The sequence below is a fragment of the Benincasa hispida genome, unplaced genomic scaffold, assembly GCF_009727055.1.
Source record: "Benincasa hispida cultivar B227 unplaced genomic scaffold, ASM972705v1 Contig625, whole genome shotgun sequence".
NCBI lineage: Eukaryota > Viridiplantae > Streptophyta > Magnoliopsida > Cucurbitales > Cucurbitaceae > Benincasa > Benincasa hispida.
Window position 1 is genome coordinate 27,266 of NW_024064981.1, and position 24,052 is coordinate 51,317.

General features: G+C 29.8%; 1 protein-coding gene and 1 long non-coding RNA gene across 3 annotated transcripts in view; one reads left to right on the top strand and one right to left on the bottom strand.

The window, feature by feature from the left end:
• The first annotated feature begins 3,830 nt into the window (after positions 1–3,830).
• LOC120069850 lies at positions 3,831–7,551 on the top strand. Its single transcript, XR_005479705.1, has 3 exons — positions 3,831–4,077; positions 6,409–6,578; positions 7,418–7,551. It is a non-coding gene; the product is annotated as an uncharacterized LOC120069850 (long non-coding RNA).
• The window catches only part of LOC120069848 (cytochrome P450 CYP72A219-like), a 63,895-nt gene continuing 44,145 nt past the window's right edge, over positions 4,303–24,052 (bottom strand). The window contains exons 1-5 of one of the 2 annotated variants that reach the window (XM_039021664.1): positions 8,379–8,755; positions 7,392–7,615; positions 6,316–6,560; positions 5,852–6,239; positions 4,303–5,083 (exon numbers count right to left, since the gene is read on the bottom strand). In XM_039021664.1, the coding sequence (XP_038877592.1) occupies positions 4,658–5,083; positions 5,852–6,239; positions 6,316–6,560; positions 7,392–7,615; positions 8,379–8,655 (1,560 nt within the window). In that variant the 5' untranslated portion in view covers positions 8,656–8,755 and the 3' untranslated portion in view covers positions 4,303–4,657. Of the gene's footprint in view, positions 5,084–5,851; positions 6,240–6,315; positions 6,561–7,391; positions 7,616–8,378; positions 8,756–24,052 lie in introns of those variants that run through there. The other variant, XM_039021662.1, reaches the window with a different exon arrangement.

Consider the following 24,052-nt stretch of genomic DNA (forward strand, 5'->3'; position numbering starts at 1 on the left):
ATGGTCCACTTGGTGGGTTAATAGGTCCACATATATCACCATAATTCATTCTAAAAATGCAGGTGATTCAGTCCCCACTTTAGCTAGTGATGGTCTAATTATTAATTTGCCTTGAGAGCAACCATCACATGATAATTCATTAGATTGAAGAACCTTCTGGTTCTTCAAAGGGTGTTTATTTGAATTCTCAATAATTCTCTTCATCATTATAGATCCTAGATGACCCAATCGGTCATGCCAAATTGTAAATATGTTTGGATTCATCAACTTCAGGTTCATCGTTGCATATGTTTCAATTACTCGTAAATAAATATAATACAATCCAGAAGATAAAGCAGACAATTTTTTCTATATACATTTTTCATTTGAGATAGTAGAGATAATATATAGATATTCCACATTATTCTTATTGCCAGTCTCAATATGATAACCATTGTAATGTATATCTTTAAAACTTAGAAGATTTCTCTTTGATTGACTAGAGAACAATGTATTGTCAATTGTAAATTTTATTCCTTTAGACAAAATAATATTTGTTTTTCCAAAACATTCAATCAAGTTTGTAGAACTTGATATTGTATTTACTTTTGCTTTCAACATTGTCAATTTGAAATTTTTTTTTTTATTTGTAAGTATTGTGTGTGTAGTTGCACTGTCTACCAGATATAGATCTTCTTTGCTCATTAACACCCAACATATAAAAATGATCCATGTTTCTTCATTAAAGGAAAATAATTACAACAAGAAAAACAACACTTAAAATATATAAAAGTTACTAAAAAAACATAATGATAGATAAAAAAAAAAAAAAAAACAACATTAAGTCTAGATATTCTCAAAGTCAAAAGAAACACTTGATGTTCCACCAACTGTGCCAATCTCCTCTTCAGAAGATTCAAAGAAGTCCACCACATCCAAATTTGTCATGTGGGATGGGTCAAATATGTCATTATCCTAGTATGCAAAATTCGCAGAGCCGGAGCCCGCCATATTCGCCCGCTGGGCCGAATGTTCGCCCACTTCAGAGTCTTCTACGAAATTTGCTGCTACTAGAAGAGCGATGCCCTGGGACTAGGCTCGAGGGAAGGAGAAACTCCTTTTCCTCGTTCAACTAAATTGAAATGATTGAAGTTTTTCTATTTGGAATCGTATTATGAACATAGATCTTTGGGTATACCCGAAAAATTGTCGCTCGCTTCCTGTCTTGTTCTCTGCTGCGAACTGGGATCGTCGGAACCCAGAGCAATAAGAATGAAAGGGTCAGTCAATAGCATAGCTCTTTCTTTCCCCATCAGAGAGTGAAATAGAACATGAAACCATAAGCTTCCAAGCAGTGGGAGGAGACCTTTACTTCCACAATTTTCTCTTTTTTCTTCAGGAAGGCTTAATAGAAGTTAACTAAGTGTTGTGACGTACGACATGTACGTGACCAATGCCCAATCATTCTACATCGAAAGCATTTATTTTCAACACTCTTTGAACTTTTATCTTGTAGAGCTTTTCCTTTGTGATCATCATTTTGTGTGGTTCTTTTGAAATTTAAATGATTAGAATGACCACCACGAAAATAATAATTATTTCTTCCCTTATCACCACGACCACGACCACAACCTCGATCACAATTATTAACATTCACAACATTCACTTCAGGAAATGGTGTTGTTCCAGTTGGTCGAGATTCGTGGTTCTTTATCAATAACTCATTATTTTGTTCGGCCACGAGAAAACATGAAATTAGTTTAGAATATTGTTTAAAATATTTCTCTCGATATTGTTGCTACAGAAGCATATTCAATACATGAAATGTAGAAAATGTCTTCTCTAACATATCAACACCAGTAATTTTTTTCTCTGCATAACAACATTTTGAACTGATTTTAAATAATGCGGAATTGTAATCACTTACTGATTTAAAATCTTGTAGTCTCAAATGCATCCACTCATAATGGGCTTTAGGAAGAATAACCGTATTTTGATGATCATACATTTCTTTCAAATTTTTCCACATGATACGGGGATCTTTTATTGTAAGATATTCCATTTTTAATCTCTCGTGGAGATGATGACGAAGGAAAATCATAGTTTTTGCTTTGTCTTAACTGGATGTCGTATTTTCTTCTTTAATTGTTTCTCCCAAGTTCATAGCATCCAGATGAATTTCAGCATCGAGCACCCATGACAAATAATTATTACCATTAATGTCAAGGGTTGTGAATTATAATTTTTTAAGGTTTGTCATGGCAACATTATCATAAAATATTATATTTATATTAGAAATTGAATATGTACAAGAAGAAAAAAAATTGACCTACCTTCAGTGATGGAAGCAACAAGAGCTCGTGCTGATAATGTATTGTGAAATTGAGAAGCACGACGAGAACACAAATATGGGAAAAAAAATAATATAATAATATATTTATATAATAATAAAAAATAAAATAAAATAAAATAAAATAACTAAAATTATAAAATTAGATAAAATGAAAATGAATGAAATTTTGATGTGATTTTTTCATCAATGTGTATTCTTTTGAGATTCACTAAATGTCATTATTTATAGGCAAAGTGACAAGTAGGATGTGGACTATCATGTACACTGAGCATGAATTATTACAAGGCACATGGACAATATGAAAAATGACACATGACTTTTAGAACACTAAGAATTGAGCATCTATTTTTATGATATTTATATTTAAAAAAAATTCTTATTGTTTGTTTTTAATGAAAATTATTAGTACTTTATATTAAAAATTCCCTTTCGAAAGTTTCAATAATGAATCCAAACTTTCAAAAGTTAGAAAATACTCTTATTGTAATTTAAGTATATACATAAAAAGAATTAATACATCGTTAAAAAAAAAAAATCTAAACTTTCAAAAGTTACGTTAATATTCTTAATCTTTAAAAAAATGTTCATATTTTTAGTATAATGATCAATTTATTTGAATTTATCTTGAGTTGCAAAATAATCCAATTTTCAAACAAATATATATATATAGCACCCTCACTTTCTTTCTTTCTTTCTTTTTCTTTTTCTTTTTTTTTTCTTTTTTTTTTAACTTAAGATAAAACATAAAATCTAACAAAATCTTATAAAATCTCAAAATTAAATTTTCTCCGATAGATAACCAAATACAAAAAGTATTTGACTATAAACACACACTCAACTGTTGGGAAAACCTCCCACTACTATGCAGGAATAAATAGAAAAATAACAGATAAATTAAAAGAAAATAATAGAATTGGGAATGAGAATTAACATGGAAAAATCACAAACCAGAACCAGAAAAATTTCACTATGTAAAAAATTAACCCAAATTACAAGAGCATACTCTCTCAAAGCCCGACCTTGATTACGAGAGCGTGCTCGCTCAAAGCATTATATCACTTACACAACAACCAGTATACCAAGCTTAAAGTGCTTTAAATTTGGATGATTTGAAAGAAAAATCATTTTATAGTGTTTGGAATCCATCAATCTAGAGCCTTTTCAGAGGGACAACCACTCTTCTAATATTTTGCTAAAAACTTAACATCAATCAAGATTTAAAATATCAATGTCGACAAAAATATCAGAGCCTTAATCTTATGGACATTTTAATGAAAATATCAATAAAATGTCGATTTTGATAAGTATTTTTGAAAAAATTATATAAACAAGAAAATCGAAAATTTAATTTAAAATAGTAAATTAACATTTTATGATTTTAAATAAGTTAAAATGTCTATTATTTATGTTATGTTTATATTAGGGACTTGTTTTTGTTTATATTTTTATGTTTCATGAATTTTTCTATGGTACAATGAAAATATTGATTTCATATGGATGTGGCGACACAAATTTAGTAGTATGAGATCAACTACTAATCTACAATTTTGTTAAAAGGTCTTAAAATCTCTGCTAGTTTTATAATTCTCTTTCTTCTTGGTGAGTGACATAACTTCCACAGTTGGGAGTATAAATAAGAGAGTGTAATCACTCACAACGCAACTTTGGGGCGCTTAAACCATCAAAATTTGGGCTTTTGTTACGGACGCCTTCCAAGATCTCTATTCTTGCTCGCTCTCGCCATTGTGAGTATGAACTCCCAAACCATACTCCAGATGATTTATATAGCTATACCTACACGTTTGTTTCCAAGAATTATTATACCTCTTTTTGAACATTTATTTGTTGTGTGGTACATTTTAAGGTTAAAAGTTACAACAAGAATCCTGCTGTTGAACTCATTGCAGATGAACTGTTTGAAAAAATGACGATGAGAAAGAAAGTCAGTTTTCAAAATCGTAGTGCATAAATTTGACTATTTTGAATCAGGAACACATATTATTTATAGTGTATCGACTTGCCCTTCAGATGGTAAGGAGTGAAAGTACAGTCTAACTCTAACAGTGGCCTCCTTTGTTTTGTGAACTTTAACTTTGACATAAATGGTAAAATTACAAGCATTAATCATCTCAAGCCAAAAAATGAGTAGATGCCATTACCCTCGAAACTGTTTATGTAGAAGCTGGTGAGCACTGAAAAGGGTATTTAGTTGAGACCATGTGTAGGTATCTTTTTCTCAAAGGTTTTGAAATTATACATAGTCGAAGCACAGAAACTTTCCTAGCCTTTTGATAATGTGCAAGCATACTTAGTTTAAGGAGCTAACTACAGTTTGTGTAGTATAATATGAGCTCCATGTTGAGGCTGCGTTGTCATGGTGACAGTGGGAGCGTGTGTATACGATGATGAAAGCTCAAATGAGAAGCGTTGTAGGATCATTGATAATACCATTTTGGCTTCAATCATCGCAAAGTTTAGTCCTATGCATATTCTAGGACCCCAACCAAATGGTACAAAAGCACCTGGATTTTTTGTTGCTTTAGAGACTCCCTCAGAAAATCTTTCTGGTTTAAATTCATCTGCATCTTCTCCCCATAACTCAGGATCACGTTGGATAAGAACAGTTGGTAAGCCCAACATCACTCCTGCTAGCAAAGTCAAATTTCCAAGTCTTGTTTCTTTTTTAACAAAACGAGCAAACATACTCACTGGTGGGTATAACCTGAGAACCTCGTTCAAGATCATAGTTATCTGTGCCATTGCAAAGAGTCACTTGTCAATTGTCATGTGTTAGTTAATAATAACTTTTTAGGACACACATCATCTTAAAAGTCACATGCAGAAAGTGTCACTCCTTGCCAACATGCCTAGTTGATTAGAAGAACAAATACAAGATACAGATATTCCATGACAACCATATGGTGACACGCCACTTTTTTATAATCTAGGACACAGACACGACAAGGACGCGTTTTTTAAAAGATATATATCATTATTAATTATTATACAAGAAAGAAATTCAAAGTCAATGAGTTTATGCATTTATATGCTTAAGAAATTAGTTTGATGTATTTCACTATCAAAATTTATTATCTGTCATATACACATCTATTTCGTGTACTCAACAAGTGTTTGATGCATGTCTAACAAATGTTGGACCTATTTGAGACTTTGTACCACGGGTTTCTAACATATGTCTTGAACTAACAAGTATCTGATATGTGTTGGAGTGTCCAAGTGTGTGACACACATAGGCAAGCTAATCAAACTAAAGTGTTTGTGCTTCCTAGATGCCAAATTTGTCAAATAGTCTTTATTCTTTCAACTTACATAATCCAAAGGAAATAAGCTTGATTGAGATTAAGGTTAGAAACCTCTCTAGACTACTCATACCTCCAAAACTTTCTCATGTGATTGCTTTATATCAGAAGATCGGCATTTAAATTTCATATATGAGATAAAATTAAAATGAGAAAAATAGACAAGTGGAAAGTAAATGCTCGAGAATTGAACACTCACAACTTTTAGTCGACTTAAACCATCATAATCTGGTTTCTTGTTACCAAAGATCTCAAAGACCTCTGCTCTTGCTTGCTTTTGCCATTCTGAGTATGAACTCAACAATATCATTGTCCAAACTAGTAATGTTGCTGTAGTTTCTTGACCAGCAATATAGAAAAGCTTGCATTCATCAATAACATCTTCTATGCTCATTCCAATGTCTTTATTGTTCCCATGTTGTTTAATTTCATTCAAATTGGATTCCATAAGAATGCTTAATAAATCAGTTTGGATAGCTTCACCTGTCTTCATAGACTTTTCCTTTTCATTTATAATACCCAAGATCAGAGTTGTTATCTCTTTACTTATCTCCTTCATTTTGTTGTTTGACTTTGTGGGTAGAAATCTGCACAAAATTAATCATGATCTGAAATCTTTCACATTAGATGTATCATAATGTTGTAGATGGATTAAGGTTTTACCTCCATCCTGGAATATAAATCCCAAAGGTAGATTGAATCACCAAATCAGCTAGTTCAGTTTGAAGCTTAAAGATTTCTTTTCCTTTTTCATAGCTACTCCCAAATGCAGTTCGAGAAATCACATCAGCAGTCATAGTTTGTAGGTAAGGCATTACATCCAACTCACAAGATCCTTCTACAGAGACCATGCTTTCCCATTTCCTAACCATCTCGTTACAGCTGTGGTAGAATGTTGGTACCATATCCTATAAACCAATGTAAAGGTATGTGTGATCACTGATTGCATTTCATCAGATTTTACATAAAAAATGTATGATGTAATGATCTTGAAATTGCATGCATTGTTTGATATCGTTTCATGTTTCCTATTACATATGAACTAGAAACAAAAACAAGAAATAGAAATAGCTACAAAATGGGAATAGGAAACATAAATAGTAATCTCTTTCATTTTATTTCTTGTTCTGAAACGGGAACATTATAAAATGGGTCATAGAAACTCAAATAAGTTGTTCCCTCTTTGGCTACAAGAACCCATAGAATAGGAAATTTTTCGAGATAAAATGAACTTGTAAATTAGTTGAAGGTTATCATATTGAAACTAAATAATTTAGGCCTTGTTTGACAATCAATTAGTTTTGGTTTTAGAAAACTGTGCTTGTTTTCTCATTATTTCTTTACTGTAGCTTTCACTTTACCTAGCTTGAACTCATAGCCAAATCTTACTACCAAGAACAAGTTCTTGACCACTTTTTGTTTTAGTTTCCAAAATGTGCTTTGAATTTTGAAGATATCTCTAAAGAGTAGATAACAAAATGAAAAAATTTATAAGTAAACGTAGTATTTATAAGTGCTTCCTTTTTTTAAAAAAAAAAAAAAATAATAATTATCAAACATGACCTAATTTCAATTTCTATCTTCTTTAAAAAGAAGTATGCATTCTATCCTAATAAGGCAATATTAATTGTACATATATGATTCCAAGTATTCATGTTGCTTATAAGACTATGATAGAATATAAGCCTTATTGTGAAAGTTTTGAATTAGTTTAGAAGTGGTATGGAGAGAAATATTACCTTAAGTTTTTCTAAATGAAATGCAGGATTGATTATCTTTCTGTGTTTGACCCATTTTGGCCCTTCATGATTTAAAAGTCCATCCGCAAGCAACTTGGCAAGGGGATTCAAATTCCTAGTTGGCTTTTGGAAATCATTGATCAATGAGAACACAATTTTAAGTTGTTCAGGGTCCATGATGTGCACTCTTGGTATGGGGCCAAGCCACATGAATGAATTCTTGCCTGCACTTCATCAAACACTTGCATTTTTTAGGACAAAACTACATTACAAGTAAATAAATTTAATGAACAATAACATACTGGGAGTTGATAAATCATTCAAGGGAGTAGAACCATGAGAAAATAAAGACTTTAAACAAAATATATAAGATTATAGTTGAGCTATGCACGTATTGACAGCTAAGTTATGAATTTATTAAGTACAAAATTGAATGTAAAATGAACATGCTTGCTTTTCTTTTTTTTATTAATATATTTTTTGCCCCTACAAATGTGAGAGTGAAGATTTGGATGCCATATTTTAAAATGAGTAAATACCTTAGCTTTGAATTATAATTAGCAAGAATTTGATGTTTTAACCATTGAACTATTATCTTTGGAAGGTTGGAAAGTAATCAGGATTAATGAGAATTAAGATTACGATGAAATGTTAGAACCAATTCTAGTATGAGATTATGAAATGTGAAAAAGATAGGAAAAATGGGGGGTTGAAAACAATGGGAAGAAAATGTAGTAGAGATAACAAACCGAGCCTAAAGTCCTTAATCCAAACGTTCACTTGGATTACAATCCATTCCAAATCCATTACATTCGAGTCTCCTAAACAAGTTTGCAAAATGAAGTGATTCGAAATCCTAACATTTTGCCATAGCGAGCATAACTTAATTACAAACACCTATTTCACTTTTAAATTTTCTCCCTCTAGATCTCATTTCAAGAAAAGAAGAAAAAAAAAGAAGGAAAATAGGGATAGTGTTAGTGTTACCATATTTTTGGATGGTATGATGAACAGAAGGAACAACACGTGGAGCAATATCATTGGAGAAGTTCATAGGCTTGGAGATTGCCCGTTCTCTCATGGCGGCTCTGTCCTTCAAGTCACCGTAGAGAATCCGGTAAGAATTTCCGGCGAAACCTTGCCGTTTTAAAAGCTTCTCTAATTTCTTTGGCCTTAACCAAATCCAGTTCAGAAATTTCAATCCCAATAATAGCAATATGGCGAGTATCATCCAAATTGAAATCGTAGCTACAACACACGACATATTTGTAAACAAACAGAGTTCTCAAAACTGAGTTTATTGAACAAATTAAATGGCTGTGAGTTCTCTAAGTTGTCTCTGCTATTTATAACCCACAGACTTTGCAATTCATATGACGATCTATTGCTCAGTTTGAAATTTTGTTTTTCTTTTAAAAAAAATATATATTTAAATTTTATAGCTCAAGAGTTTAGATTTGAACCAACAACATTTCTCTCCCATCATGACGTTACAGATAAATAAACTAGATAAAAATAATATGAAGACTAAATTACAAACTTAGTCCTCATAAGGAAGTTATAATTTAGTTTTTATGATTTTTAGAATTCGGTGCTTAATAAACCTCGTAAAGGGCTCTATTGTTTGATAAAATTATCACAAATAGTCATTATATAGATTGATTATGAGAATTTTATCAAATAATAGAGACTAATTTCTTATTATAGAGACTAAATTTGCACTATATAATTAGAATTAATTACACTTTTAATTTGTAAGAGGTTGAATTTCGTTTCTTTTGGGTCTATGAGGTTTCAAGAGTGATGTTTCAACCATTAAAGTTTAAGAAATAGTTCTAAATAATTTATAAGATTTTAAACTTACTATTTTATTAATTGAAAATGACGTGACATGCTCGAAGGCATTTTTAAATGAGGTAGGTCAATTTTTTTTCTTTTCTTTTGCATATGCTATATTATTTTAATTTGTTAGTCCAATTGATGTGTCATTTTACTATTCAAGTAATTGTAGTGACCAACTTCAACATACTTTTTTTTTTTTTTTTTAATAATATGTGGTATGAGGGAATGAAACATCTAACTTCCAAGTTAATAGTATAAACACAATATCAATTGAATTATGTTCATTTTGAATACTAATAATAGTCCATGTTAATATTGTACATTGATAATATTTGACTTAAATGTTGACGTGACATATTAATTAAATTAAGGAATAACGTTAGTCAACCAGATTTGTCATTGTGGGCATAAACATTTTATTAAACTTACATATTGTTTATTTAGTATTTATGATCTTAGGTTAAATTACAAAATTCGTCTCTAAGTTTTTAGGTTTGTTTTATTTGGTTTTTGAAGTTTAAATGACATTCAATTTTGTGTCTAATATCCAGGTCCTTGAAGTTTTAATTTTGTGTCAAATAAGTTTTTAACATATTTAATTTCTTTTAAAATGGATAGAACCTACTAGACACTAGATTGAAAGTTTAGAGTCCTATTATACATACAAAATGAAACCAAAACCAAAAAATTAATTTTTATGTCAAATATATCAATCAATTTCAAGGGTTGGTTTCAAATATAATAATATAATCCAACTTATTTACAAATATATCAAAATATCTGTTTATCACGAATATATAATGATATTTTATTATGTTTGAAAATATTATCTACAGTTTTATTATTTAAAATAATTCACTCCAATTTTTTAAAAAATTATTTTTAATTTAGAGACTCATTAGACACACAATTGAAAGTTTAAGATTTTATATTTTTTAAGTTAAAAAATCTTTTACAAAATTTATTAAACACTTTGCAAAAGGATTTTGGTATGTACACAAATCTTTAAAAGTTTGTAATTTAAAACCTTTATTTTATAAAGAAAAGGAAAGGGAAAAAACCAATTTAGGGTGAAACTATTTTGCTTATCAATTAACTGTCACACACACACATTTTTTTTTTCCTAAAAAGAGGGTCTTTTTTCCTTTAAAAAAAGTGCTTTTCTTCCCTTAATAATGTTTTTTTTTCTTCTTTTCTAGATGCATGTGCTTTGAAAAAAATATCACCAACCATCATATCAGCTTGGAAATTTTATTCTTCCTTTCTGATTGGATCTTGACTTTAGAGTAAATCTTGACTTAAAATTTGAGAGATTAAAATAGAAAATTATCTATAAATGCCAAATAATAATAATAATAATAAATAAATAAATAATCCACACAAAATTCAATCAACAAAACATCCAAACTCATGTTTTAGCTAGAAATTCCCCAAGCCAGCAATGGAAATATTCAAACCTCATACCAAAATATTTCACAAACTAAAAAGTATTTAATTTAATGATAAATATTTAATATTGAAGTGGCGATTATTGGATTTCTAACTAACTGATCGAACATATCTATTAGGAATCGTTTGTTTTTTAGAATATAGTTAATCGAAATCTTAGATGCCTGAAATTATAGATATTAGGAATTTTAGATGTCACATTTTTAGATTACCATATTTGTTTTTTAAGAATTATTTTGCGTATAGATGTAAATATTTTGATAACTGTGTTTGTTTTTAAGATTTCTAGTCGGGATTGATCTTAAATTTACATAATGTTCTAAGAATACTCACACAACTATTTATTAATTTATAATTAATTCGATATAATTTAAACTTATATAACATATTTGTTTTAATCGATTTGAATTTCTTTTAAAATTAATACAATTTATATTATTTTTATATGTTATTTTTCTAAAAAAAAAATCATAATTTAAGTTCCTTTTTATAAAATAAATATTCATTTAAATTTAAATTTAAATTAATTGCTAAAAATAATAAAACTTACGATATAACTAAAAATATGATATATATATATGGTTGATAGAATTTATTTTAATTGTATAATGCAAATGAAGATAATATATATATATATATAAATATATATGTGTGTGTGTGTAAAATAAAATAAAAATGAAAGACAAAAATGAAAAATGAGGATATCTTCAACTCGAGAATCTAGAAAACTCATCTCCAAAACTCTCCAGATGTCCTTCATCCGGACATCCTAGGATGCCCGAAAATCTTTAGATATCGGAACATCATACAATAATGGAAAAAAAAAGCGATAATCAAGATACTCACTTCATGAGAATCTAGGATGTCTACGAAATAAATAACCTCTTAGTTTTTGAGGAAAAAAAGAGCAATACTTGGATGCATCATAAAATCTATCAATTTTTTTTTATTCTACTATCATCACACATATAAAAATTGAAATAAAAAATATATTTTTAAAAACAATTTGTCGCTTAAGAAAATTATACTTAGACAATGTGATAGGATGCATTTAATTTTATACGTTTTCAACAAAAAAAAAGTGAGAAAAAGTTGACGTAATCGTCTACGCACTACACTATGCACACGTGACATTATACTATGCATATAAAATGATGCTTTTCTTAAAAGAATAAATTCTGTAACGATGATTTTTAAAAATATATACATTTATTTATTTATTTCTCATTTCCTTTCTTTCTCTTTCTTTTTATTTTTTTAATAAAAAATATTTAATCAATCTCGAACTATACCTTATGTTTATGAATTCGACTAAATTGTTCAATCGTATCTTATCACATAACAAATTCTTTTTATATTTCTTTTAATATATTTTAACTAGTTTTGTATGTGTAATAAAGTGGGTTGCAAAAAAATAAAAATAAAAATGAATGTATCTTTGAGACCTTTAATATTAATATTGTTGTTTTCAAAACTTATTAAAGAAATATTGTTGTTTTGAAACTTATTAGAGAAATATTGTTGTTTTGGGAGTTCGAGCTAGAAGTCGAGGGTTGAGGATTCGATTAAAGTAGAAGTCGAACGCTGAGAACTCGACAAATAAAGAAAAAAAAACTTGAAAACAATACGTAAATTAGGGTTGTCGAGGGTTGAAGTTTCAACATACATAAGTCGAAACTTCAATCCTCGACAAGGAAAAGGAAATCTCACTAGTTTTACATAAGTCGAAACTTCAACCCTCGACAAGGAAGATATGTGGGTGAAGCAGATTGTAAGAGAGAGCGAGATTGAGAGCGAGATTGTAGGAGAGAGCGAGATTGTAGGATGGGACAATCTCCAACGTCTATGGAATGTATGCGTCTTGCTCTCTCCTATAATCTCACTCTCAATCTCGCTCTCTCTGAACATCTCGCTCTCTCTTACAATCTCATTCGCAATCTCGCTCTCTCTTACAATTCAAAATTCTATTATTGTTGTTATTTTTTCATTAATGATTACTAGCTTTTTTTCTCATTGGTCATGTGTGTATATATATATATATATATTTCTATGGAAAGTAAATAAATTTACTGTATATTCAATTTTTTTATAATAAAGTTGTACATTATTCTTTTAATTAACTTATACATTATTTTTTTAATTAAGTTGTACAATATTCTTTTAATTAAGTTGTACATTATTCTTCTAATTAACTTGTACATTATTTTTTTAATTAAGTTGACATTATTCTTTTAATTAAGTTTGTACATTTATTCTTCTAATTAACTTGTTACATTATTCTTTAATTAAAGTTGTACATTATTCTTCTAAATATAAGCTTGTACATTATCCTTTAATTAATTTGTACATTATTCTTCTAATTAAGTTGGTACATTATTCTTTTAATTAAGTTGTACATTATTCTTCTAATTGAGAAACAATATTTTTTTAATTGAGAAATAATATATATATATATAATATATAATATATATATATATATATATATATATATATATTTCAGATCATGGCTTTAAACCAGGACCTGTTGATCCCGGATGTTTTGTATGACCAGTCATTCATCGATCATCTGTTGTATGGGCGAGATCGTACTACTAGAGAAATATCTTGCAGGCGTCGAGAGACAGTTCTCCAGTGCAACATCCCGCTCCACCCTTCGAATACTACTGCTAATGCGCACATCTAGATTCTATGGGTTTGCCAGATTATGATTTATTCAGTTAGACTGACATTTGATCACAGCCTTGGTCGACGAGATGGAGGCCCGAGACGATACATTCCATATATCTGTTGAAGAGTGCACTATCACTTTACAAGACATATAAGTGTTGTTGGGGTTACCTGTTGACGGTGAGCCAGTCACCGGAGTGATGTACGATGACTAGTTAGAAGTTTGTCAAACGTCTCAGTGGACCTACCTGCCGACAAAGATTAAAGGATCGAGGTTAAGTTTTAATATGGTTAGAATACAATTTTCGTGAGCTCACAGATGATGCAGACAAGGAAACTGTCATAAGATATGCGCGAGCATATATACTACAAAGATGGGTGGAAATCTGTTTTCAGATAAATCAAGTCATTTTGTTCACTTGATGTTCCTGCCCACTGTTAGCTAACCTCCATGATGCGGGGCAGTATTCGTGGGGTGGAGCATACTTGGCATGGTTGTATAGACAACTATGCAAAGCAACAAGACTTGAGGTTCGAGAGATAGTTGGGCCTCTCATACTTTTGCAACTATGGGCTTGGGAGCGATTTCCAACCATGGTTCCACAGCTACAATATGTTAATGACACTCAGTTAGTTGGACGAGTCTACGGTTCTTGGTATGTTGTTTTAATTCAATTTAATTTTTATATCACTGATCTAGTTAATTTAAATTCTAAATTATCAATTTAAAAATTTAGTGGAGAGACAAATTTTGTGTGACTAAGACAGTCACACATGTAGTCAGCCAGTATAGATACATGTTTGATCTGCTTCAACCTGAACAAGTATATTACACTAAACCTAATTGATTATTTTATACACATTTTTATTGTATTTGTCTTTAATATTCTCTAATATAATATTTTGTGTTTCAGGGTATTTGGGAGCCATACAAAATTATTATGCATACTTTGCCTAATTTTTGTACGAATGGTCAAAACATATGGCGGACGATGAGTCCTCTAATATGTTTTCACATTGGTGAGTGGCATCTTCCTGACAAGGTGATGAGATAATTCGGTTTTTAGCAGAATGTCTCATCGCCTTGTAATACTGAACCCGTACTGCATGATCTTGACATAAGGACTGGAGATTGGTCCGAAAAAGTTGCACATTTGGTAGTGCGATGGCACTATCGTGCAAGGTTTATTGCAGTGGGGGTTTCTCTTGAACAATTTGACACAGATGTCACTCCAGAATATATTCATTGGTATAATAATATCACAAGGCGCTAGTCACTCGTCTGGGAGCAGCAGTGGGTCATCTGGTAAATGAATATTATCTAATTATTTTTAATTTAAATTTATTTAAATATTCACAGAGATCGAACAAACGTAGACTCCGTGAAGTTACGAATGATCCGAACCAGGTTCTTGCTATATGTAGTGACAACCAAAGCTATATGGAGGAAATTCATTATATATACGATATACCTATTATTCCTCCATCAGCTCTTAGACGTAGAGAACCTGTTCGAGAAGAGGATGAGTTTGATGAGGTTGCACATAATATGGAAGAGTTGCCCCCCTATGATGCAGACGCAGAGTCAAACTGATTATGTTAGTCTGATGATGATGATGCCAGCATTTGGTTCAGAACATTATGACTCAGAGGCTGGTCCTTCGTCTTCATACGTGCATGAACATGGTTGGGGTCGTGGAGAGCATAATGAATATTTATATTATGAAGCGCCTGCAGAGGTACCAGAGCAACATCAAGAAGAACCCGAGCAACCTCAAGTTCGAAGTCGACGATGACAACCAGCTCGAAATCGACGACGTCCGTCTTGTGGGACACATTGATTTATATAATTATTTTTATATAATCCAAGAACCAAGTTTCTCTTGACCCACTTTTTGTTTTTAGTTTCCAAAATGTTGGCTTTGAATTTGAAATAGATCTCTAAAGAGTAGTATAACAAAATGAAAAAAATTTATAAGTAAACGTAAGTATTTATAAGCTGCTCTTTTTTAAAAAAAAAAAAAATAATAATTTCAAAACATGAACCTAATTTTCCAATTTCTATCTTTCTTTTAAAAAAGAAATATGCATTCTATCTTAAAGGCAATATTAATTGTACTATATGATTCCAAGTATCAGTTGCTTATAACGACTATGAAGAATTAGGAAGACCTTATTGTGAAAGTTTTTGAATAGTTTTAGAAAGTTGGTATGACGAGAAAATAATTAACCTTAAGTTTCTTTCTTAAAATTGAAATGCAGATTGATTATCTTTTCTGTGTTTTGAACCCATTTTGGCCCCTTTTCATGAATTTAAAAGGTCCATCCGCAAAGCAACTTGGCAAGGGATTCAAATTCCTGTTGGGCTTTGGAAATCATTGATCATGGGAACACAATTTTAAAGTTGTTCAGGGTCCATTGATGTTGCAACTCTTGTATGGAGGCCAACCACATGAATGAATTCTTGCCTTGCACACTTAGTCAAAACACTTGCAATTTTTTAGAAAACTACATACAAGTAAATAAATTAATGAAACTATAACATATGGGGAGTTGAATAAATTCATATCAAGGAGTAGAACCATGAGAAATAAAGGGACTTATAAAACAAGTATATAAGTTGTATAGGTTTGAGCTATTTGCACGTTATTTGAACGCAGCTAAGTTATGAAATTTATTAAGTACAAAAATTGAATGTAAAAATGAACATTGCTTGCTTTTCTTTTTTTTTAATAAATATTTTTTGCCCCTACAAAATGTGAGAGTGAAAGATTTGGATTGCCATAATTTTAAAATGAGTAAATTACCTTAAAGCTTTGAAATTATAATTTAGCAAGAATTTGATGTTTAAACCATTGAATATTATCTTGTGAAGGTTGGAAAAGTATTATCAGGAATTAATAATGGAGAATTAAGATTACGATGAAATGGTTAGAACCAATTCTAGTATGGATTATGAAATGTTTGAAAAAGATAGGAAGAAAAGGGGGGTTGAAAACAATGGGAAGAAAATGTCAGTTAGAGATAACAAACCGGAGCCTAAAGTCCTTAATCAGACGTTCACTTGGATTAACAATCCATTTCCAAATCATTACATTGAGTCTCCTAAAAAGTTTGCAAAATGAAGTGATTCGAATCCTAAACATTTTTGCCATAGCGGAGCATAACTTAATTTACAAACACCTTAATTTCACTTTTAAATTTCTCCCTCTAGATTCCATTTTCAAGAAAAGAAGAAAAAAAAGAAGGAAAATAGGGATAGTGTTAGTGGTTTTACCATATTTTTGGATGGTATGATTGAACGAAGGGAACACACGTGGAGCAATTACATTGGAGACTAGTTATAGCTTGGAGATTGCCCGTTCTCTCATGCTGGCTCTTGTCCTTCAAGTTCACCGTAGAAGAATCGGTAAGAATTTCCGGCGAAACCTTGCCGTTTTAACAAAAAGCTTCTTCTAAATTTCTTTGAGCCTTAACCAAATCCATTTCAGAGAAATTTCAAATCCCAATAATAGCAATATGGGAGTATCATCCAAATTGAATCGTTAGCTAATCACAAAAAAAAAAAAAAAAAAAAAAACAGACGACATATTTGTAAACAAACAGAGTTCTCAAAACTGAGTTTTATTGAACCAAATTAAATCGGCTGTGAAGTTCTCTAAAGTTGTCTCTGCTATTTATAACCCACAAGACTTTGCAATTCATATGACGATCTATTGCTCAGTTTGAAATTTTGTTTTTCTTTTAAAAAAATAATATATATATAAATTTATAGCTCAAGAGTTTAGATTTGAACCAACAACATTTCTCTCCATTCATGACGTTACAGATAAAATAAACATATTAAATAATTATGAAGACTAAATTTACAAACTTAAGTTCCTCATAAGGAAGTTATAATTTAGTTTTTATGATTTTAGAATTCGGTGCTTAATAAACCTCGTTAAAGGCTCTATGTTTGAAAAATTTATCACAAATAGTCATTATATAGATGATTATGATGAAATTTTATCAAATATAGAGACTAATTTCTTATTATAGAGGACTAAATTTGCACATATATAATTAGAATTAATTACACTTTTAATTGTAAGAGGTTGAATTTCGTTTCTTTTTGGGTGCTATTGAGGTTTCAAATGATGTTCAACCATTAAAGTTTAAGAAATAGTTCTAAATAATTTATAAAATTTTAAACTTACTATTTTATTAATTGAAAATGACGTGACATGCTCGAAAGGCATTTTTAAATGAGGTAGGTCCAATTTTTTTTCTTTCTCTTTTGCATATGCTATATTTTTTAATTTGTTAGTCAATTTGATGTGTCATTTTACTATTCAAGTAATTGTTAGTGACAACTTCAACATACTTTTTTTTTTTTTTTTAATTATAATATGTGTGAGGGAATGAAAAATCTACTTTCCAAGTTATAGTATAAACACAATTATCAATTGAATTATGTTTCATTTTGAATACTAATTAATAGTCCATGTTAAGTATTGTACATTGATAAATATTTGAACTTAAATGTTGAACGTGAATATTAATTTTAAATTAGGAATACGTTAGTTCAACCAGATTTGTCATTGTGGGCATAAACACTTTTATTAAACTACATTATTGTTATTTAGTATTTAATGATCTTAGGTTAATTAACAAAATTCGTTCTCTCTAAGTTTTTAGGTTTGTTTTATTTCTTTTTTGAAGTTTTAAATGACATTCAATTTTGTGTCTAAGTCATATCCAGGTCCTTGAAGTTTTAATTTTTGTTCAAATAAGTTTTTAACACATATTTAATTCTTCTTAAAATGGATAGGAACCTACTAGACACTAGATTGAAATGTTTAGGAGTCCTATCTATACATTACAAAAATGAAACCAAAACCAAAAAATAATTTTTATGTCAAATATATCCATATCAATTTTCAGGGTTTGTTCAAATATAAATAATATATCCAACTTATTTATTACAAATATGATCAAAAATATCTGTTTATCACGAATATATCAATGATATTTTATTATGTTTTGAAAATATTATCTACAGTTTATTATTTAAAAATATTCACTCCAATTTTTAAAAAAATTATTTTTAATTTAGAGGACTCATTAGACACACATTGAAAGTTTAAGATTTTATATTTTTAAGTTAAAAATATCTTTACAAAAATTTATTAAAACATTTGCAAAAGGATTTTGGTTATGTACACAAAATCTTTAAAAAAGTTTGTAATTTAAAACCTTTTATTTTATTAAAGAAAAGGAAAGGGAAAAACCAATTTAGGGTGAAACTATTTGCTATCAATTTAACTGTCACACAACACACATTTTTTTTTTTCCTAAAAAGAGGGTCTTCTTTTCCTTTTAAAAAAAGTTGGTTTTTTCTTCCCTTAATAATGTTTTTTTCTCTTCTTTTCTAGATGCATTGCTTGAAAAATATGTCACCAACCATCATATCAAGCTTGGAAATTTTATTCTCCTTTCTGTTTATTGGATCTTGACTTTAGAGTAAACTTGACTTTAAAATTGAGAGATTAAAATAGAAAAATTATCTATAAATGCCAAATAATAATAATAATAATAAATAATAAATAAATCCACACAAAAATTCAATCAACAAAACATTCCAAACTCATGTTTTAGCTAGAAATTCCCCAGCCAGCAATGGAAATATTCAAAACCTCATTACCAAGAAATAATTTCACCAAACTAAAAAGTATTTATTAATGGATAATATTTAATTTGAAGTGGCGTATTGGATTTCTAAACTAACTGATCGAACATATCTATTAGGAATCGTTTGTTTTTTTAGAATATAGTTATAATCCGAATCTTAGATGCCTGAAATTTAGATATTAGGAATTTTAGATGTCACATTTTTAGTTACCATATGTTGTTTTTTAAGAATTATTTTGCGTTATAGATGTAAATATTGATAACTGGTTTGTTTTAAGATTTCTAGTTCGGGGATTTGATCTAATTACATAATGTTCTAAGGTAATACTCACACAACTATTTATATTTATAATATTAATTCGATAATAATTTAAACTTATATATAACAATCATTTGTTTTAATCGATTTGAATTCTTTTTAAAATTAATACAATTTATATTATTTTATATGTTTATTTTTCTAAAAAAAAAATCATATTTAAGTTCCTTTTTATAAAATAATATTCATTTAAATTAAATTTAAATTGAATTGCTAAAATAATAAACTTTACGATATAACTAAAAATATTGATTATATATATATGTTGATAGAATTTATTTAATTGTATAATTGCAAATGAGAGAATATATATTATATATATTAATAAATATATATGTCGTGTGTTTGGTGTTAAAATAAAATAAAAATGAAAGGACCAAAAATGAAAAATGAGGATATCTTCTCAACTCGAGGGAATCTTAGAAAAACTCATCTCCAAAAACTCTCGCAGATGTCCTTCATCCGGAACATCCTAGGATTGCCGGAAATCTTTTAGATATCGGAAATTCATTACAATAATGAGAAAAAAAAGCGATAATCAAGCAGTACTCACTTCGATGAGGAATCTAAGGATGTCTACGAAATAAATAAACCTTAGTTTTTGAGGAAAAAAAGAGAAACTGGATGCATCATAAAATCCTATTCAATTTTTTTTATTTCTACTAATCATCACACATATAAAAAATTGAAATAAAAAATATTTTTAAAAACAATTTGTCGCTTTTAAGAAAATTATACTTAGACAAGTGATTAGGATGCATTTAATTTTATACAGTTTTCAACAAAAAAAAAAGTGAGAAAAAGTTGACGTAAATCGTCTACGCACTACACTATGCACACGTGACATTATTATACTATTGCATATAAAGATGATGCTTTTTCCGCTTAAAGATAAAATTCGTAACGATGAATTGTATAAAATATATACATTTTATTTATTATATTCTCATTTCCTTTCTTTTCTCTTTTTTTATTTTTTAATAAAAAATATTTATCAATCATCAACTATACCTTATGTTATTGAATTCGAACTAAAATTGTTCAATCGTATTCTTAATCAACATAACAAATTCTTTTAATTTCTTTTAATATATTTTAACTTAGTTTGTATGTGTAATAAAGGTGGGTTGCAAAAAATAAAAATTAAAATGAAAATTGTTATCTTTGAGACCTTTAATATAAATTATTGTTGTTTTCAACTTATTAAAGAAATGTTGTTGTTTTGAAACTTATTAGAGAAATTATTTGTTTTTTGTGGATTTCGAACTAGAAAGTCGAGGGTTTGAGGATATCGATTAAAAGTTGAAGTCGACGCTGAGAAACTCGACAAATAAAGGAAAAAAAAACTTGAAAACAAATACGTAAATTAGGGTTGTCGAGGGTTTGAAGTTTCAAACATACATTAAGTCGAAAACTTTCAATCCTCGACAGGAAAAGGGAAATCTATTGTTTTACAGTAAGTCGGAAACTTCAACCCTCGAACAGGAAGATAATGTGGTGAAGAGCAGGATTGTAAGGGAGAGAGCGAGATTGGAAGCGAGATTGTAGGAAGAGAGCGAATTGTAAGGATGGGACAATCTCCAACGTCTATGGGAAATGTATGCGTCTTGCTCTCTCCTAATTAATCTCACTCTCAATCTCGCTCTCTCTAGACATTCTCTTCTACAATTCTCATTCGCAATCTCTCTCATTACAAAAAAAAAACATAAAAAACCTCTCTTAAATTCAAAATTCTATTATTTTGTGTTATTTTTTTCATTAATGATTACTAGCTTTTTTTCTCATTGGTCAGTGTGTATATATATAATATATATTTCTATGGAAAGTAAATAAATTACTGTATATTCAATTTTTTATTAAATAAAGTTGTACATTGATTCTTTTAAATTAACTTATACATTATTTTTTTAATTAGTTGTAACATATTTCTTTTAAATTAAGTTGTACATTATTCTTCTAATTACTTGTACATTAATTTTTTTTAATTAAGTTGACATTATTCTCTTTTAATTAATTGTACAATTCATTCTTTAATTAACTTGTTTAACATTATTCTTTAATTAAAGTTGTACATATATTCTTCTAATTATAAAGCTTGTACATTATCCTTTAATTAATTTTGTACATTAATTCTTTCTAATTAAGTGGTACATATATTTTTTAATTAAGTTTGTCATTATTCTTCTAATTTGAGAAAAATATTTTTTAATTGAGAAATTAATATATATATATAATATATAATATATATATATATATATATTATATATATATTTTCATGATCATGGCTTTTAAACCAGGACTGTTTGATCCCGGATGTTTTGTATGACCAGTCATTCATCGATCATCTGTGTTATGGGCGAGATTCGTACTACTAGAGAAATATCTTGCAGGCGTCGAGAAGACAGTTCTCCAGTGCAAATCCCGCTCCACCCTTCGAATTACTACTGGCTAATTGCGCACATCTAGATTCTATGGAGTCGTTTGCCAGATTATGATTTATTCAGTTAGACTGACATTTGATCACAGCCTGGTCTGACGAGAAGGAGGCCCGAAGACGATACATTCCATATATCCTGTGAAAAGGTGCACTAATCACTTTACAAGAATATAAGTGTTGTTGGGGTTACTGTTGACGGTGAGCCAGTCACCGGAGTGATGTAGAGGACTAGTTAGAAGTTTTGTCAAAACGTCTCAGTGTGACCCTACCCTGCCGACAAGATTAAAGGATCGAGGTTAAATTTTAATATGGTTAGAATAACAATTTCGTGAGCTCCACAAGATTGATGCGACAAGGAAACTTGTCATTTAAATATGCGCGAGCCATATTATATAAAAGAGGGTGGAAATCTGTTTGTCAGATAATCAAGTCATTTTGTTCACTTGATGTTCCTGCCACTGTTAGCTAACCTCCATTGATGCGGGGGGCAGCTATTCGTGGGGGGAGCATACTTGGCATGGTTGTTAGACAACTATGCAACAAGCAAAAGACTTGAGGTTCGAGAAGATAGTTGTGGCCTCTCATACTTTTGCAACTATGGGCTTCGGGGAGCGATTCCATCATGGTCCCACTATACCAATATGTTAATGGACACTTCAAGTATTAGTTGGACGAGTCTACGGTTCTTGGTTTATGTTTTTTAATTCAATTTAATTATTTATATCACTGATTCTAAGTTAATTTAAATTCTAAATTATCAATTTAAAAATTTAGTGGAGAGGACAAGATTTTGTCGTGACTAAGACAGTCACCACATGATAGTCAGCCAGTTATAGATATGTTTTGATCTGCTTCAACCTAGAACAAGTATATTACACTAACTAATTGATTAATTTTAATACACATTTTTTATTGTATTTGTCTCTTAAATTCTCTAATATATATATTTTGTGTTTCAGGGTAATTTGGAAGCCATACAAAATTTATTATGCATATTTGCCTAATTTTTGTAACGGATGGTCAAAACATATGGCGGACGATAGTCCTGCTAATATGTTTTCACCATTGTGTATGGCATCTTCCTGACAAGGTGATGAGATAAATTCGGTTTTTTAGGCAGAAAATGCTCATCGCCTTGTAATTTACTGACCCGTAAACTAGCATGATCTTGACATTAAGGACTGGAGGATTTGGTCCGAAAAAGTTGTAACATTTGGTAGTGCGATGCACTATCGTGCAGGTTTATTGCAGTGGGGGTTCTCTTGAACAATATTTGACACAGATGTCACTCCAATATATTCATTGCGTATAATAATATCACAAAGGCGGCTAGGTCACTCGTCTGGGAGCAGCAGTGGGTCATCTGGAAATGAAATATTATCTAATTATTTTTAATTTAAATTTTTTTTAAATATTCACAAGAGACAGAACAAACGTAACTCCTGAAGTACGAATGATCCGAACCAGGTTCTTGCTATATGTAGTGACAAAACCAAAGCTATATGGAGGAAATTCATTATATATTAACGATATAACTATTATTCCTCCATCAGCTCTTAGACGTAAGAGAAACCTTGTTCGAGAAGAGGATGAGTTTGATGGAGGTTGCACATAAATATGGAAGAGTTTTGCCCCCCTATGATGCAGACGCAGAGTCAAAACTGATTATGTTTTAGTCTGATGATGAGATTCAGCATTTGGTTCAGAACATTTAATGACTCACGAGGCTGGTTCTTCGTCTTCATACTCATGAACATGGTTGGGGCGTGGAAGAGCATAATGGAATATTTATATTATGAAGCGCCTGCAGATAGGGTTACGAGAGCAACATCAAGAAAAGAACCCGAGCAACCTCAGTTTCCGGAAAGTTCGGACGATGACAACCAGCTCGAAAATCGGACGACGTCCGTCTTGTGGACACAATTGATTTATATATTATTTTTATATAAATGAGGATATTTAATTTTCATTTTTTTTTTTTATGCAGATATTATTTTTTATTTATTCTTTTATTAATTATTATGAATTAGTAATATTTGATATAGAGCTTTTAAATGTCACTGACAAATAAATAAATAATCAGATAGTCCTAATCTAAAAATTAGGTAAAAAATTCAATATTCAATTATATGAATATTATTTTAGTTATTTAATTCTTTTTATATATTATGATAGTAATTATCTTTGATATAGAAAGCTTTTAAAATGTCACTAACATAAATCAATAACATCAGATAGTTAAATCTTAAAAAAGTTTAAGGTAAAAAAAACTTC